Source organism: Rhamphochromis sp. 'chilingali' (genome assembly GCF_963969265.1).
Source record: "Rhamphochromis sp. 'chilingali' genome assembly, chromosome: 20".
In the NCBI taxonomy this organism is placed as follows: Eukaryota; Metazoa; Chordata; class Actinopteri; order Cichliformes; family Cichlidae; genus Rhamphochromis; species Rhamphochromis sp. 'chilingali'.
This window is the reverse complement of record NC_137947.1, coordinates 12,591,230-12,609,200: the sequence shown is the minus strand read 5'-3', so window position 1 is coordinate 12,609,200 and position 17,971 is coordinate 12,591,230. Positions and strand designations below refer to the sequence as shown.

At 39.5% G+C, this 17,971-nt stretch overlaps 1 protein-coding gene across 10 annotated transcripts in view; it reads left to right on the top strand.

Moving 5' to 3' along the window:
- The window catches only part of LOC308388587 (neurexin-1a-like), a 270,320-nt gene extending 252,641 nt beyond the window's left edge, over positions 1–17,679 (top strand). For 5 of the 10 annotated variants that reach the window (XM_080869385.1, XM_080869388.1, XM_080869384.1 and 2 more), the window contains 2 exons: positions 2,119–2,197; positions 15,701–17,679. In XM_080869385.1, coding sequence (XP_080725511.1) covers positions 2,119–2,197; positions 15,701–16,005 — 384 coding nt within the window. In that variant the 3' untranslated portion in view covers positions 16,006–17,679. Of the gene's footprint in view, positions 1–2,118; positions 2,207–15,700 lie in introns of all 10 variants that reach the window. The other 5 variants (XM_080869389.1, XM_080869387.1, XM_080869386.1 and 2 more) reach the window with 1 other exon arrangement.
- Positions 17,680–17,971: the final 292 nt, after the last annotated feature.

Here is a 17,971-nt window from a genome sequence, read left to right as displayed (position 1 = left end):
GACCACATCAAAATGTTGACCTACACACTAATCCGGGATGGCAGACTGATGCTCAGTAACATGTGAATTTATTTCAGTTTTGATTCAGAGCCATACGTCACATCCAGCACACACAAGATTCATTGAAAAAAAAAAATGGACGTGGCTTATACATCCTCCTGGCTGTCCTTGGAGGGTCAGTTTTTTATTTTTAAGTCTAAATCAGACTTTGTTCATTTGCAAACCCTTTAGTGACATGCCCAAAAAGTCACAAACAAAACAAAAGACACCATGTCATCAAAAAACTGACTTTCTGTCTTTAAGATTAGTTTGTAATGGAAATCTAAACGATTTTGTGTTTTTGCGGATTTCATTGTCATGATGTAGTTTAAGCCCCCTTTTTATATCCTTCTAGCCTGAATGAGGAGACAGAGACGTATAAATATGAACGGGCATACACCTCCGCTTAGGTTATCCTATGGGGAGTTAACCTACATCTAGTACACCCACATTACATCGCTTCCTCCTCCTTGGTTTCAAATAAACCTAAAGGACAGAGCGAAAGGAGAAAAAAGGATGTGAGCAGTAGAGAAAGAGAGTGGTGAGGTGGGAAGAGAGAGGCAGTATTGATTCCTTGATTCCCGTACCTCTGCCAGTGAGTGCAGAGTGTCAAGATCTCCCGCCAGGAAAAACAAATCACAAGGCTGAAGTGATGGATGTGGCACTCCAGGATCCGGCGGTTTTGCCATCTGGATGGCCGACACTGTATATCAGCCTCATGCGCAGCAAATTAAATTTACATTTGGACGGCTTCCCCGGGCCTCACCCAACACAGATGCACCAAAAGCAGCCCTCCGCCACAACTTCCTTAATGGGTTTGATCTATCATTTCTGGGTCTATTATGTAAAGATGATGTTGGTCCATGTTCAGAATGTTAAAACGATGTTACAGTCGCAATAGAATCACATTATGCGCGGCCAAATGGATGTTAAGCAAAATGACATCACCTTTAATTTCCTTAACATGAGTCGATACTAATCCAACTTGCCGAAATATTTTGAATGCGCATTAGAACATCGGTGAAATAAGAGAGCAAATTTGATAAAAGCCAAAGTCTGTCTTCATTTTTAGGACCCTGATTCATTCCTTGCCCATTTTTTTTCCTTTGTCTGGTTTGTCACCGTCACACATGCAAACCCCTGCAGTATGAACAAAGTAAGGCTTGTTAGGAAGTACACTTAAAGGCTTAAAATTATTAGTCCAAAAAGGATAAGTGAGGATGTAATGCCACATATAAAAGAGAAGGTTTTTCTGCTTAGCAGCACACCACAAAGAAAAAAATCTAACCTGGCCCTGAAGACGCCGCCATGCCTAAATGAAATGACCTTTAACGCCGAGCTGATCAAATGGCCTGAAGCAAGACTATAAAAGAACATTGCAGTATAATGTTTTACAGTGTACTTTTTTTCTGGTCTATTGTTTGCCCTTTCCCATTTTCCTGGACGGTAAAATGTATCGTGTTTGGCAGGTGAGGAAGTGCGCTGAAAGCAGTCTGAAATGGATTTGATATAAGAGTCGATGTGGCAGCAGATGCCACGATTTGGTTTATTTTGGATCCTTATTTTGTAAAAAGAGATACTGAATTGCTTTGAAAGAAAGAAGAAGAAAATATTGATTTAAGCCTGTGTTGAGCTGGCTTTTGTTTTCCAATGTCCTTTTTGTTTTTTAAGCTTTCATGGCTGGTTGTCCTCTAAATGTCAGAGGTGTTTTGTGATGGCTCTCAGCAATCGCTTGAAGTGCTATGCAAAGCTACACAATGAAAAGCAAATTGAGCATGTGAGTCGACAGTTGTGCCGTGAACTTCAGCCCCCACTGTTCCCCAATAATCTGATCTCATTTATGTAAAGACAGCGCTTCCTGGAAAGCAGCGTAGCAGCTGCTACAGCGCCGGGGAGCTCGTGCCTGTGTTGACAGATGATTTCACCAGTCCAAAAGTTTAGTTTAGCCACTTGTATTCACATCTCAACTGCCTGGCTCTCTTTAACCTAACCTAACTTGAGTGGGAGTCCTCTCAGCCCATAGATGCAGCTAAGTATTCCGTGCCCTCACCACTCCTCTGTGTAATTCTCTCTTTTCAGACAACTGACGACTTGCTGGTGGCATCAGCCGAGTGTCCAAGCGATGACGAGGACATTGATCCCTGTGAGCCGAGCTCAGGTGGGTTAGGTTAGTCATCTCTTTTTTTATTCTACTTTTCTCTGGGTGTGTCAGTGTGTCTTTGTGTGTAACAGTTCACCCCCACCAGGGCACTCGAGGCTAATGCGTAGTGTTTAAATGAGAAGATTGGAGTTTAGTTAAAGCTTAAACACTTCTCAGAGGCTGACTGCGTGATACAGCAAGCTGCAGGCAGTCTGTTGGGTCGGGCAGCTCCATTTCTATACAGTAGCTCTTTCAGTAGTTTGTTGGAATCTAAATTATAAATGCAGTAAAATTACTGGTTTTTATTCATGCTGATTAATGTTTTAAGGTATTTTAATGTAACTAGCTTATTTGAATAGATTCAGGGTAGAGATCTATCACTGTCTGACCTTGGAAGATTAAACATTTTGAGAAAGAGATGCTATTTGTTTGTTTTTTGCTACAAGTTTGGTAGGACACATTCACATTTATTTGTTACACTCAGTAGATTTAGTCAGAATGAATGGAGGATCATCTGGCACTATTACTTAGAACTTGTTTAAGTTTTTTCAGTTGTTGCTGTTTTTGTGTGGGTTTTGTTTGCTTGTTTGTTTGTTTGACGATTGTGCTTCATCGTGTCCTGATCTGTGTGTGTTTTTTTTTTAATTGATTCAAAAGCCTGATAATTGTTGCTCCACGACTTCCATCCATCAACATTAACCCACCTAAATTAAATGTTCGGAACAATGCTCTCAAAGAACCTCGTGCCCAAATAAAACCCTGCCTTTTTGCGTCAAACCAGCCGCTGTTACTGTGCTTTCATTTAATTTCTTCATCGGCTCACGGCATCTGTTAATAAACTCAAAAAGCAAAAACAAAAAAGGCCACACACACGCACACAGTTGTGATTATCAGACCTGCAGGGCTCCAGCACGTGAAATCAAAGAGGGTAAACCCAGAGAGTTGGGGAAGGCTGATTTTTACAGGTGCAAAGAGTCCCCACTGTTGTTAATTAAATTCTACAGTGGGCAGTGGGAGTTCATCCTGTTGTTTCTCATGCAGTATTGCTCACAATGGCTACACATAACCACCCTCGGAGTTTGTGATTGAGGCACATGTCATGTGTTGCTCTTCATAAAATAAACAAACACATTTTAGCTTTGGGTTCTGACCGTGTGTGTTGAAGAGCCCCGATAAGTGTACAACAATAATCATAAAAAAAAGGTACCACTTATTGTTCTCCCTGAAATTGAAAATGCTCCTCCCAAACTTTACTCAGACAAATATTATAAATGTGTTTGCTCCCTGCAATGCTAGCAAACTTTTAATCTCTTACCTCGCCACACATGGAGGGCAATTAAGCGTAACCTTTGAATGGAAAGATTTTTTAAATGCATTCTGAAGTGATGAGAAGCACAGAGAACAATTAAGTCCAGACCCAAGGCCCCACGCTCCATCTAAATGTGCTATCGATCAGAATGTGGTCATAAAACGTCCACTAAATTAATGTGTGCCCCACAGCAAAGACTATCAACTTTTCTAGTCTGTCCCTCTTCCTGTTCCTTTGGTTTTCTACTAGCGAGATTAACTTTTACCTCGCTTTTCTCCTGCAATACATCAGAGCGATATTCCGATTGGGCAGCATCACAGCAGGTCCTTCCAGGGAACACTGTATCTGCTGCTTCTGAAAAAATACACAGGAGATTGAGCTGTGTACTGATTCACACTCACATTATGATATTCTGTGACAAGGGCATCTGCCAAAACATCAATTGCATACTGTGTGATGCTTAGGGACACACCCTCCCAGTGCAGAGTATCCCTCTTCTTCTGTGATCACTGAAGGGGATTTGACACCAGAGCTGTGGGCTCCCAGGGTGGCAGCTGTCTAACACCGTATCCTGATTAATATCTACATTCAGAACAATTCACACGCTCTGCCAAGCACATGCCACATCTCCGACAGGGCTGCTGTGCATAAAGAACTGGATACACTGTTGCTGATAAAGTGCTACTTACTCATATTACTGTTCAGCCAGCTCCTTTTAATGACGCCAATAATATATCATTTTTCATGCAACACCTTGACAGCCTCTTCTGTCTGGCATCTCCAAAGGAGTGGCCAGATGCGCATACATTTGATATCTCTCTGTCTTCACAGCGCATGTATGCATACAGCAGGATAATGTTGGTGTATAAGTGATCTACAGAGGTCGAGCTTTGAAAAACATGCTATCTGCAAGCTATCTGTGGTCCAAGGTCAGCTCTAGATCATCCCGCATCTTACTGGAGTCTTGTCCCACAGCAGTCTCTGTCAGTTGTTGAATGACATGAATCAGGTAAACTTACTTATTGCCGAGCTTTATTACTCTTACTTCCGGAAACCATGGAAAGCCATCGCTACCAGCAGAGCTTATCGCCCAGCAGGACTCGGATTAGATCATACTGCACCAAATTGAATCCTCCCCCCTGCTTCTTGAAACCACAGAGGAATACACAAGCCCGTGATGCTGCAGCTCATCTGATCTGTAATAGGAGGATGCTTTGGGACCATGCTTGTACTGGGCAGCCAGTCTCACACAGCTGAATGTCAGCGTAATCCATCTGTTTATGTGATACCTGTTTTTCCGACTTCTTAGAAAGAAAAGTAACAAAACTATCCATAAAGATAAAAAATCCAATTCTCTCATATGTAAATATTGTGTGAATGCTGACGTTTAGCAAAAATTTCCTTCATTTCTTGCGAGAAAATCTTTTAAAGACTGACACAAAGGGTTTTAATTATTTGCTGAAAACACAGATGCAGGTGGGAAAATATTCTCTTGAACAGCGTAGAAAGCTGCCACTGATTATTCTGCACCACATTTTCATGGTGAAAGTTAATGAAAGAGGTTGTTGCTGAGCTACATGAAGTCAGATGAAACGGATGTCTCTTACCTACCAGCTCCAGTTCATTGGCACCATGCAGGCTGTTGATGGAGGGCAGCTGCTGCTGTGACCCATATCCAAGGTTGCATGATTACATGCCGGAGCTGCCTTTTTTCCTCATTTTTCCTCCTCTGAGAGAACAATCCATGATTAAAATTAGCAGCTGTTTAAAATGAGTTAAATTCTTGTTACCAGATTTGATAGGATTGTTTTACCCGTACCACCTTTTGGTTGAAAGCAAGTAAAGCAAAGTTTGTGCACTGTGTAAAATGTAATAAAAACTGAATGCAATGATTTGCAAATCTGATAAACCCATATTTTATTCACAATAGGGTATGGGAAACATATTGAATGGTTAAAGTGAGAAATCTTCCGTCTTTATGAGAAATATTAGCTCATTTTGAATTTGATGGCAGCTAGATATCTCAAGTGAGCGGGGCTGGGGGGCCAACAAAAGGCTGGAAATGTTCTCTTGAGTAGTAAAAAAACAGCTGGAGAAAAATTTTGTAGTTAATTAGATTTTTTGTCAACAGGTCAGTAACATGATTGGCTTTCTTAAGGAGGCAGATTTTCTCCAATCTATAAAAACCAATACCTACAATAATAATAATTCTGAATAATATACATCGGTAAAGTAAATAATTAAAACTAAGAGTTAAAGCCGACCATGAACATTGGATGCCCATGATCTTCAGTCCCTCAAGCACCGCATTAAAAATCGACATGATTTTGTCACAGAAATCAATGCGTGGGTTTAGGAACAAATCCATAAATCGTTGTTCGCCATTGTTAAACACAGTTGTTTGTGCTATCCATAAACACAGGTTAAAGCTTCGTCATACAGAAAAGAAGTCATATATGAACACCATCCAGAAATCCGGGTCTGCTTGCACATCTGGAAAAGACTTAACAATACAGTTTTTAGAGACATGCATGTCTGTCAATATATGCTCCCATTCAGACCATGTCTTATTCAAGGAAGGCGTTACATATTTTATCAAGTGGATTCTCAGACTATATACTGCATCTATTACAACAGCGTGGCTTCACAGCAGAAGAGTCCAGCAGCTGGACTGTCCTGCCTGCAGCCCAGATCTTTCATCATTTTAAAACATTTGGCATATCATGAAATGAAAAATTCAGCAAAGAAGATCCAGGACTGTTGAGCAGCTGGAATCTTGAATCAGACAAAATGAGACTGCCATCAAATCCAAAATAACCTCTCTTCACGTCATTACCTACTGGCTTTTTTTTTTTTTTTTTTACATTAATCCAACTTTTTTTGAATTGGAGACATGCATGTTGAGAAATTGATAATGTAAAATGTTTGACATGTAGCATTTAAAATATATTTTTTAAGTAAAGGGGTGTGAGGATTAATCCTAATTTCAAATTAAATAGGTTAACTGCACTTATAATAGAGCCAGATTATAACATAAGTCTGTGTTCTATGTCAGCACAGTAAATAATGAAGATAATGCTCGCAGCAAGCCGTTGTACCCTAACGTAAAGGCAGGTGGAAACATCTAGCTTGTTGGTAAGAAAATACTTTGTTTCAATTTTAGATTATTCTTCTGTTTCCAATCTGAACCTAAGCTAACTGGCTGTCAAATGTAGCATTATACTTCCCAAAGTATGTTTATTATTACACAAAATAGCTGTTTCATATTAAGCTACAATTGGCTGTTTTCTTCATGCAGCTTTAAGCGTACGACCCAATAAAATCTAACTATTCCTTAGTGGCCCATAGAAATCAATACCAGCTTTGAAATTGACTCCCTTAATTATTACTTGAGAACATAGCCCCCCCTCCATACCTCATAATGAATAAATGATGGAGGAAAACATGAGGAAGTTTCTCTTACACCTGACAGAATACACAATGTTTCCTCTGAAGTTTGGATTCTCTGATCCCTGACTTCTAATGTTTTTTTTTCCTTTCTTTTGAGAGAGTGCACAAAAGTAGACGGATATATCCAAACACTCGACGCCTCAGCTGGATGTTTATCTTTTAAACCCGTGCACCTTTATTTTTCCACCATTATACCGTCATTAATTATGCAACATGCAATCATGTAAAATGTGATTTGTATGAAAGAGAAAAGCACCCCCCCCCCCCCCAACATTATCTAGGTTCATACCATCAGCCTCAGTGAGACTTGTGGTATGTGCAGACCTTTGCATTTCACACATAATCTTTGAGTGCTTTTATTCTCTGCTAGAAATAGCCTTTTTCTGCACATTGCCCATAGGCAGGTTAAGGTTAATCATCTCTAGTTTCCTCTTCTCTCTATGCGTGCTCATCTTTTTTTTTTTTTTATCCTCAAGCATTCTGCAGTGACATTAGCGGCTGCTAATGTGTTTGACATTTTGTTTTAATAGATTTAATTTATGGTTGGGGAAACAATACATAGAGTAAACCAATAAATCAAACAGTAAATGAATACTCTCTTTAACCCCATGGCAATGACTGGAATGCACCCAGACAGGAGGAAAAAAATTAGAGTAAATTATTGTTTTAAAAGTAGCTGTGAGATTAATGAAACATTAAGAGCACTGTGCTGGCTTAAGAGGTCACTGCCCACATTTAATAGGTTATTCAATCATACCCAGCTGGAACTCTGTGTGTGTTCATTTCTCCCTTTGCTGAATACAGTGTCATGCACCTTGCATGCCAGACTGCCACTAGCAGAGATGGTTTAACTAATGGAAAAAAAAGGCCTTTTTTCAAAACCGGAGGCCTATTGAACGTGGTCGTAGCTCACAGCCGGGAACAACGCCGATGACCTTCAAGCATCACGTCTACTCTTTTTGCCAACATGTTGCTGTTATTTTCCTATAGTCTGCTACTTTCTGCAGACAGCCTTATGGAATTTTGCCATTTTTGTTTTTCTTGCACTCTTTCACTGCGGATTATGCCATTCAAGTCTTCTCTCTACATCCTATTTTAAATGAAGTGTGTTCTGAGAGAAAACAGGATTTCACACTTACTGTCAGTCTTTCTCTTTACTGATCCCACCGTATTTATATTTTCAATTACTTTTATTTTTTTTCACCGTTCATCTTTCTGGTGTGCTGACATTGATGATAACACATTGTGTCTGTTTATGAGTCTAAGTAGGGCATGAAAGACTTTGCTAACCAAGAAAAGAAAAGTTGCTCAGTTAAAGGCCAGTTATCGAAATAGTAAAAGCAACTAAGACATTACAAATATTAATAAAAAATGTACCAGTCTGGAAAATGCTTGTAAAGATTATCTCATCTTTACATGCATTTGATATTTTTGTTGACCTGCTGTCTAACAACTGTATCACTTAATCTGACTAAAGGTGGTCATTAAGTTGTTGTGGGGATAAGAAATAGTCTCTAGTAAAACATATGGACAGTTTTCTGAAAAAAGTTTTTCCTCCACTTCCTAATTTCTTATTTCAAGTTTAAGATCTTCAGAGATTTTTGAACATTCGAAAGATAACACAGATAACCCAAGTAAATACAAAATGCAGTTTTTACATGATTTGATTCATTAATGGGAAAAGTACCCTAATGCCACGTTTGACTGGTGTTCTTGTTTATAGCAGGTGTAGCAGGAAGTAAACCGTCCAAATAGTTGAGCTTTTGTCTCGCCACTCTACAGAATATTTTGCCAAAAATTTTTTGGCAAATGAGCCTTTGTGTCCTTTTTTAGTCAGCAGTGGTTTTCACCTTGAATCTCTCCCATGGATTTCATTTTTTGCCTAGTCTTGTTCATATTGTTGAATCATGAACTCTGACCTTAATTGAAGTGTCAGGCCTGCGTTCTTTTATGACATCAATGTGCTCCAGCAGTAATTTTGCTAGGTAATTTTGGCAGGTAGGTGAACCTTCCCACTCCTGGGAAGTGAGTTGCTTTTTGAGATCTTTCAGCCCATCTCACTATTGTTTAAATGATTTCGTGATTCAGCAGATCTGACAGTTATCAGTCCTGGGTGTGGCTAGTGAGAATGAACTCTTCTGTCCAACAATGTGGTTAATCACAGTTTTTGTGCACACAGTTGTCATAGCAGCTTGTGTCTACATATTTAAAACTGTTTGTGTTATCATCATGAAACAAAATACAGGTATGAACACAATGACACAATGTTACCTAGCTATAGAGCCATAAGTAAGTAGGTATAGAGCCCGAGACCTCATAGCCTGACACTATAGAACTCTACCTCTCTAATCAAGAGATGAACTCCAGACTTGTGACATTAAAGCTGAGTAAGCTTAGTCGTCTTCTTTCATCTTGCCTTTTTAGTGGAATCCCTCTTGGCAAAGGCTTAAACTGCATCATACCTTTTAGTGGGGTTAAATCAAACACCTTTTTAATAATTCTCACTTCATTTCATGCTCACTCAGCTCTCAGTTCATCATCCACCATCAGCGTGCGCAGAGCCACTTCAGACTCATATATGCAAGCTGTCATGAGGCATACTGCCAGCATGTCACAAGTACAGGGTGGCTTGCATCACTTCTTGAGGACACTCCGATAATTAAAGAGGCAAGAGGGATTTAATAAATGTTTTGGCTCTGCTGCAGTTGATACAGTGACCTGTCTGCAAAATGATCCCCGGCTATATGACAACTCTGACAGCTCATGATTATAGCTGGATATGTGAAGTAAGAAGATGGTATAACACTAATCTGGCTGAATAACAGCACTGTGTCACTGAGCATGCCAATAGCTGTAAGCCTGGTTGATCTGAAGGCAAACCTGCAGCCACACCTCCCTAAGCCCTCAACGATGCATGATGTGTTGCTCATGTTGTCAGCTGTTGCAGTTTGCGGATGGCCAAGTTTACACAAAATCTCTTTTCGCTAGTTTCTTGATAAAAAATAAAAATTACTTCATTCTTTGATTCATTTCCATTGGAGCATTAACACAGCCTTGCCATTGTGCATCCGCTTAGAAAAAAAGCTTTATCCTTGTCTACCCTGCACAACCCTTTAAAGCCATTAGCAACAAAAGCTAATGAAAGGTCAAGCCCGGCCTGTCTGTTCAATATATTCTGAATAATCTTGGTTGCTCCATTACCTCTCAACAAGTCTTACAGACACCTGAAGTAAACCCACCCCCTGCTGTGCTTTTCCTTCATCTATGGCCCCCATCAACCTGCCCTGTTGCAAATTACCAAACAAATGAACCCTTTCGCTGGAGACAAATGAGGAAAAATAGTCTTTGAAGAGGACCATTTATTCAAATCCCACCTGACAGTGCAAAATCTCTGATCCCATTTCTCTCCTTGAGCGCATGTGGCACAAAGAAGTCAGGCAAAGAGAAGTAGAATCACATCAGGCATTTCTCCGGCTTTTAAATGACATTTTCCTATGCGTCAGTGCTAATATCTTCAAGAGGCAAGCTCATATATCCATACTGAAGGATGCAGGCAGAATTAAGAGAAGAGATGCAATCAAATAAAGCCCGAAGAAAGAAAAGCATCAAAGTCTTCAAAGTCGCTTTGCACTGTTTATTAACACTGCACGGCAAAGTGCAGTGTCTTAGCCAGGCTGTTTCTTTTCTTCCACTAAAACTCATGTATCAAGGTCACATATAAAATCTTTGCTTCTTTGTTCAGTTTTTATTTTATTTATTTACTTTTTTGTGCATCTCCTCTCGAGAACTCTCTGGTGAAAGCGAATGATTTGTGACTAAATAACTAGAACATTAACTGTTGTCCTTGTAAATAAAACAGCAAAGACTTTATGATGGTCTGGATATGAGACTGAACTATAAGTCTTGCTCTGGGATGAGACGTAGAGGAGAGAGTTATTCTGGCAGCTTTTACCCAACTGCAATCCTTCAAAAGTTAACCCCCCTGAGTTTACCTCCATCGCTTCACAAGCACACCCCTGCAATGCTGCCATGAAGCTAGACACACTTTAAGGTCATTTTCCCCATGTCTAATTTTACCCTTGGGTGCGCTCGAGTAGAGCTCATAAGAGCAGCCATCATTTTAAACACTTGTTTCAGTTGCTATTTCTTTCTCAGTTTATGTGCCTTCATTCTGAGATGATGGAGTGCTAATGAACAGACAGGCAGATGCATTTTGACTGAGGTCCTTTTGGGGTTTTCTCAATGGCCTTGGGTCTGGGACATTACTTTATCTGAACTCCACTTGAGTTCAGGCGCACTGTAGGGCAGGGGCACAGTCAGGCACATGGGTAACAAATGAGCTGCATCACTGTGTTAAAGGCAGTCTAGTAGACTGTGTAAGATCCCATCAGGTGGCTATTTGATAGACAGTGCTGAGACTAAAGGTGAAATAAAGAGCTACTGTAAATGCTAATAGCTTTAGACAAAACATGGTTGTGTCAGCACTGTGCTAAATTTAGTGCTAACCTTTGACTGGTCAGCTCTCTGCACCATAAAAGTATTGAGTTCTTACGAGCTGTAAGAGTGGCGCCAACAGATCAGAAGAGTCCTAGTAAATTTTAAATACTGCGCAGAGCACCCAGAATTTAGGAACACAAACATACCACAGTCATGGAGGGTGAGGGGGAATTTAAGCTAGCATTTTTCTTCATATTATAATTTTTATAAAAGCAAATTAAAGGAGAATTATGGGCTGTATGTCCCGATCCCAAAAAATGAAGGCCAACAATTATTTTATTATTTCTTTGGGGCATTTTAATTCATTTATGTAGTTATTTTTTTTTCCACTTAGTTTCATTTTTGGGGGGCTGTTGTAGCCCTCCATAGAAAGATTTCCATTAATGTTGAAGTAAATGAGTAGCTCATTTAACCCACTTATTTTACTTTTTCAGTGATGAAAGACGGATTGTGGTCAGTTAATTGAGAGCTTTCCAATGTAAAGTCGCTGTGAGAGCTCAGCCTGTGGGGAGCCAATCAACAGATCCTGGCAAGAGGAAATAACAAAGCCTAGAGCTGGAGGTGTTAGATCACACAAGGAAGAACAGCGCGCCATGATACTTTTGGCACATGGTTCACTCCTGATGTAGCAGTCTGAGGCTGCCTCCCTCCCGAACCAGCCGAGGTCTCATATAAAACTCTAGAGTGCCACATCAAGACCTCTATCCTCCATCAACCTGCTATGTCATCTACACTTTCAACTTTTTTGACCCTGAACAAAGGATAGATCGCACATATGAAAGTAACTCACCGTTAATGCCCGTGCGATGGTTTGCTTGGGACGAGCCGTGTCAACCAGTGGCTTTTGCCCACAAGGCGAGAGCATTCTTCACACCTGTCTGCAAGGATAAGTGGGCTTGTCACAAGCAGAGCTAATCTGTTGCAACGCTCAGTCACATTCAATCCCCCATTGGTACTCTCTGCTTGTCCTTGAATGTCGGATAGCATTGGAAGCATACTTGGGCCGCTGATCAGTCTAACCATGCTGGAAAACATGTCAATGAAGAGGAGCAGCATCTTTGCGTCTGATAGACAGCTTGGGGAACTTTTGCCCTTTGCAGTTTACACTTTTTTGTGCCCTTTAGTCCAATATTTTCCTAAAATAGACATACCTGATAGAGGTTGATCACGAGCAAATAGAACGCCATTCGAAGTCATTGTTTGTCTGAGAATTCAACTGTCACTCAAGAGGAGATATGGGAGTAATCAAAAAGTGCTTTATTTCCAAAGCCATCGACAATGAGTAAAGGCACAAGAGAGAGAACAATGATAAGAGCTAGCAGAGACATAAGGAGAGCTGTATTATAGCTTGGATAGCATTCAGAAAATGAAGTGGGTTTGCTGATGTGCTATCACTCTCATATTCACAGGAGGATCCCTGGTAGTAGGATGCTTTCAGTGTTATAAAAGACCGACATCACTGTGTAACAATAGTCAAAGAAATATGTAGAAGAAGAACAAGAATAGTTTGCAGATAGGTCAATGCAAAGTAAATCCACCCCCCAACCCCCATTTTATTGTTAGGCTTGTCCAACAGCATCGATAATAATCCTATTTAGAGTTACTGCGTACGATTGGTTTCTCCTTCACTGAATTCTTTTTCAGTGTCCTATTTGCTAATGCTCACAGAAGTACATTGTCTGTCATTAAATAAGGGTCTGATAAGATAGGAAGAAGTGATTATGACAAACTTCAACACAATAAAACTCTGCTATCCTTTTTATTTTCCTTTTGATGTAAAATCGTTGCTCTGCGCTGTATTCTTGAATAGGAAGAGTTACTTATGTGGAAATATTTCTGTGAAGGATTGAAATTATGAAGACACAGTGTTGCAGTTTCTGTTTTAGAATAACATTTCTTTCTAAAGTTGGTTTGATTGTATTAAAGCTAATGAATGCATTTTATTTCTTAAACCAAAATATAAAAAAATAAATAAGTGAAGACAGTAGGACAACAAAGTAGGACATGAAAGACAGCACACGTATGACCAATTTCAAACTCTTTTCTCGAATTTATTATGCAGCGGTCCCTCGTTTATTCGTTCTAAAAATTACGTTCTAAAAATAACCCGCACTAGGTGAAATCCGCGAAGTAGCCAAGTTTATTTTTTACAATTATTGTAGATGTTTTAAGACTGTAAAACCCCCTCACTACACACTTTATACAGTTTTCTCAGACAGGCATGAACATTTTCACACTTTTCTCTCTTGTTTAAACTCTCAAAGTTCAAACCTTGGTAGAAAAATAAGTCCAGTATTACAGAATGAAACCAAAGATCAAACCATGTGACGCAGATGTGTCTGTGTCAATCAGGACACAGAACACAATACACAAGTTAAAAAAAAAAACAACAAAAAAAAACGAAGCATGCAAAATTGCACAAAAAAAATCCGCAAAACAGCGAGGCCGCGAAAAGTGAACCGCGTTATAGCGAGGGACCACTGTGTTTAAATCTTTTATAAGAATTGTACTTGCCAAAGAATTGAATATCCCGTGATGTTCTGATCAATATTGCCATTGCTGTTCATGTGAGCATAAATGGCAACTAATATAAGCATCGCTAATGTTTCAATGTATAATTACTTCTCATTAGAAAGTATCAGTATATCATCTTTAAATGGCATTGTGAGCTCTTCATCTAATAGTTACAGTGACGTGTATAATATGAATAAAAGACATAAATAAACATAGAGAAACATCAGTGTGAAGCAAACTTCTACTTTTCATTTAAATGCGAGGTTATACGATAGCGACAATGAAAACCTACAGTAGGAATAAATGTGAACTGACTACTTTACCATTTGCATTACGTAACAAACTGGCCCCTTATATCAACACATATGATTCTGTGTGTTACAGCATAGTCACTGCATCATTTCATAAGTGCTGCAAGAAGCAGCAACAAAGTGGAAAATCTGCAAAGCTTGCTAAAATAAAACCCCAAAAAACTGCCCAGTCAACACAGAGGAGCCATTTGAGCCCTTCATCTCCACACATCTATGTTTGTTTCTGTTATTGTTAGTTTGTCCACTGGAAATAAAAACAGAAACTTAACATCTTCTCATCAAGATCACTACGATCTAAACACAGCTGTAAATCCCTGAGATATTTTCTCCCGATCCAGTCTAAACAGATTGCTTTCATTTCCAAATGTTAGCATTAAGTGTTTGGATTTCACAATTGCAACAAAGAGGGGCTTAACCAGAAATGATGACTGCTACAAAAACACACAGAGAGATGTGCCAGGAGGACTGAATGATATCGGGGAGGGGGGGACTGACATGTTTTCAAAATAGCACCACCAAAGAAGTCGAGACAGCCTTTGGCAAAAATCTGCTGATTCAATTGAAGAATTGTTTCTTTCTGAAAGATTTATTTTCAGAGACTGTGAGACAGTCATGCTGCTCGGATGAATGCTGAATGTTGGAAGTATGGCTTGTTCATTCATGACTATGCTGTAAAGCATGTAATAAGTTGTGAGCTTCCCTGCGATTGATTAACACATTAGTCGTCTTGTCAGTATTACTTTTGAATTTAGAAAATCTCTTTTTTTTTATATATCCATCTATCCATTCACTTAACCACTTATCCAACTGTTGTTATGGGCGAAGTGCCGCCTGTCTTAGTTATCGTAGCTTGTAAAAAAATTCCCATATTCCCAGTATAACATTTAGACATCCTCTATAGGCAGAGGAGAAGGTTAGAAAGGTCAAGTGCTATATTGAAGTCTACAAAACATCCCTGGCTCTTTTGAAGGTTCTTCTTAGGGTTGCATTTCATTGTAACTTCTTTGGTAATTTTGTGACTGTCAGACCATGTAAAGTGTTGCCTTTAAAATATGCTCGGGGTATTTGTGTCTTATTTAACAGTCAGAGTCGTTTTGAAGTCTTTTGGCCATCACAATGGGATATTAAACGCTTAAAGTGTCAGATCACGCTGCAGAAAGACATTCGCTGGGACCCCTTATCTTTGCCATTATATGCCATTTCATTCTATTGTGCTCTATTCATTGTCTGACTGCACGCTTTTCTATTTGATGGGAAAGCCATTTAAGCCAGCATGTACTTTGAAAATCGTCAGTCTTGATGTCTATTATATTTGGGATATTCATTTGTACATGCAGATAGAAAAATGCATGCTCTCATTCATTACACCAATACGGTCAAAGTAATGATGAAACATAAAACATGGTTTTTTTGCAGTAATCTTGTTTTTTTGTCTTGCAGCCAATCCCACTGGTGCTGGACCAAAGGGTTACCCAGGAACACAGGAGGTCTTCCGGGAGTCGAGCAGTACTACGGGGATGGTGGTCGGCATCGTAGCAGCAGCGGCGCTGTGCATTCTCATCCTGCTTTATGCTATGTATAAATACCGGAACAGAGACGAAGGCTCCTACCATGTAGACGAGAGTCGTAACTACATCAGCAACTCGGCACAGTCCAACGGAACCGTGGTCAAAGAGAAACAGGTCAACACAGCGAAAACCTCGAGCAAGAACAAGAAGAACAAGGACAAGGAGTACTATGTGTGATTGTCAAAGCTCTGGTCTTTGTCAGGCCAATGTAAACATTTATCAAAAAGACAAATCAGGACTTGTGTAATATAACAACAAATACAAACATTATTTAGTCATTCCCCCCCCCATAAGACAATGCTCTGAAAAGCTGAAAAAAAAAACATGGTAAATAAAAAAAATTAAAAAATAAACTTTCTTCAGTCTTAAACACTGGACAGAAAGTACTGAGGTTAAAAGACTGGAGGAAAAATGGGTCTGCCAACAATTAAAAATGAACTAAATACATATCTAACATGTCAGCAAAACACCATTAACCCATCTGTGACTTGTTCTTTGGCCACGATAATGTGATCGAACTCCCGTGTTTCTGGAGGAGCACAGATGCACTTTGCAAATGGAGTGACAGCATAGCAGACTTAACGTTCCATTTCCATTGCCTGTGTTTGTGTTGCTGGGACTTTTTCTAGGTAAAATGGCACAATGCATAAATAAATACATACATTAAAATATGCCAAACATTTATGAAGAGGATGAAGAGGAATTAAAAAAAAAAAAATCAATCACATGACGTTTAAGCCAGAGACGAGGAATCAGCCAAAAGTCCTCACGGTAGAGGCAGAGATGGCCTGCAAAGACTATTACCTGGCAGGCAGGGCTGCTGCAGTGCAAAGATGAGAACAGATGGCAGCTTCTCTTGAAGACTTTGGTTTAAAAGAATATGTGAGTTGTGCCAGGAAGAAATCTGGAGGCCTTCGTTTTCACATTGTGTGAACTCAAAGGAGAGACTTCGCTCAGAATCCCGCAGATGTCTCAACGGTGATCATTCAGGAGCCATGCACGCAAAATTATCTTATTACAGTACATATGTTTATATACAATACAACCACATCTATATGTGCTTTCTGGACTGTGACAAAGTGGTGTTTTATAGCCTGTTGTATAGATGATGCAAACTATAACTGCTCCTCAGCCGTTTTGGAATAAAACCTTTAAAAAAAGGACAAAAAGAAGACATAAATGTTATTAAGTGTTGCTAGACATAGAAGATTTTATGAGGACATCTGCATTTTGTTTTTGTTTTTTCAGTTGGATAATAATTTGAATCTCTCCCTGTTTTTACATGTGTTCCTATATAGTTTTTATACAAATTCCAACCTGGACCAGTAACAGCCTAACCTGAAACCTGCACAAGCTGTTGATAGCGGAGATGTGTGACAACTTGTGTGGCTCTCTTTTAAGGATCCTGGTAGAATCACTGCCTTCCTGCTCAATCCTGACTTACATGAGTGAGAATGAAGACCTAGAATATGAGTGTTGATGATGATGATGATGATGATGATGATGATGCCAGTGATAAAGATAAATTAACTTGCTGTGTGTGTGTGTTTTCCAAGTGGTATTATAAGATTGTCCAGTGTGCGCTTGGGATGACACAAAACCAGAGGAGAATAGCTCAAATAAGTCTCCATTTCAACTGTTCTGTGTTTGTTCTGTCATTCTGTCAGTCAATTCTGCTTTCCAGAGACCTGTACTTGGAATGAGTATGAGGAAAAATGACCATGAACTATAAATGATGATCATGAATTCTCTTTGTTTGCTCCTCTTTTTATTTCTTCAAGCATTTCATGTTCAGTTGAACTTCTTCTTGTACTCCACATCAAAATGAGTCATAAAAATGAGGGTTTTTTTTTTTTTGAAAAATCAAATGAATAAAATATGACTGAAGTGAACTTAAAACCAGACTATGGATAAAATGTGTCAGAGCTACATGCAGGTATTATGACTTTCATTTTGTCATCAGGCAAGCACTCTTTACATCATTAAATGAGTGCTACACCGATTGGACTCCTAGAACACTGTCTACTCATGACGGACGACCTTTTAAAACTTTTGTTCCTCTTATCTTGATCCTTGTCAAATCCGGGGAGGGGGCGACATTACTCACAATCCAACTCAGGTGTGTTATAGTAGGAGTCGCTAA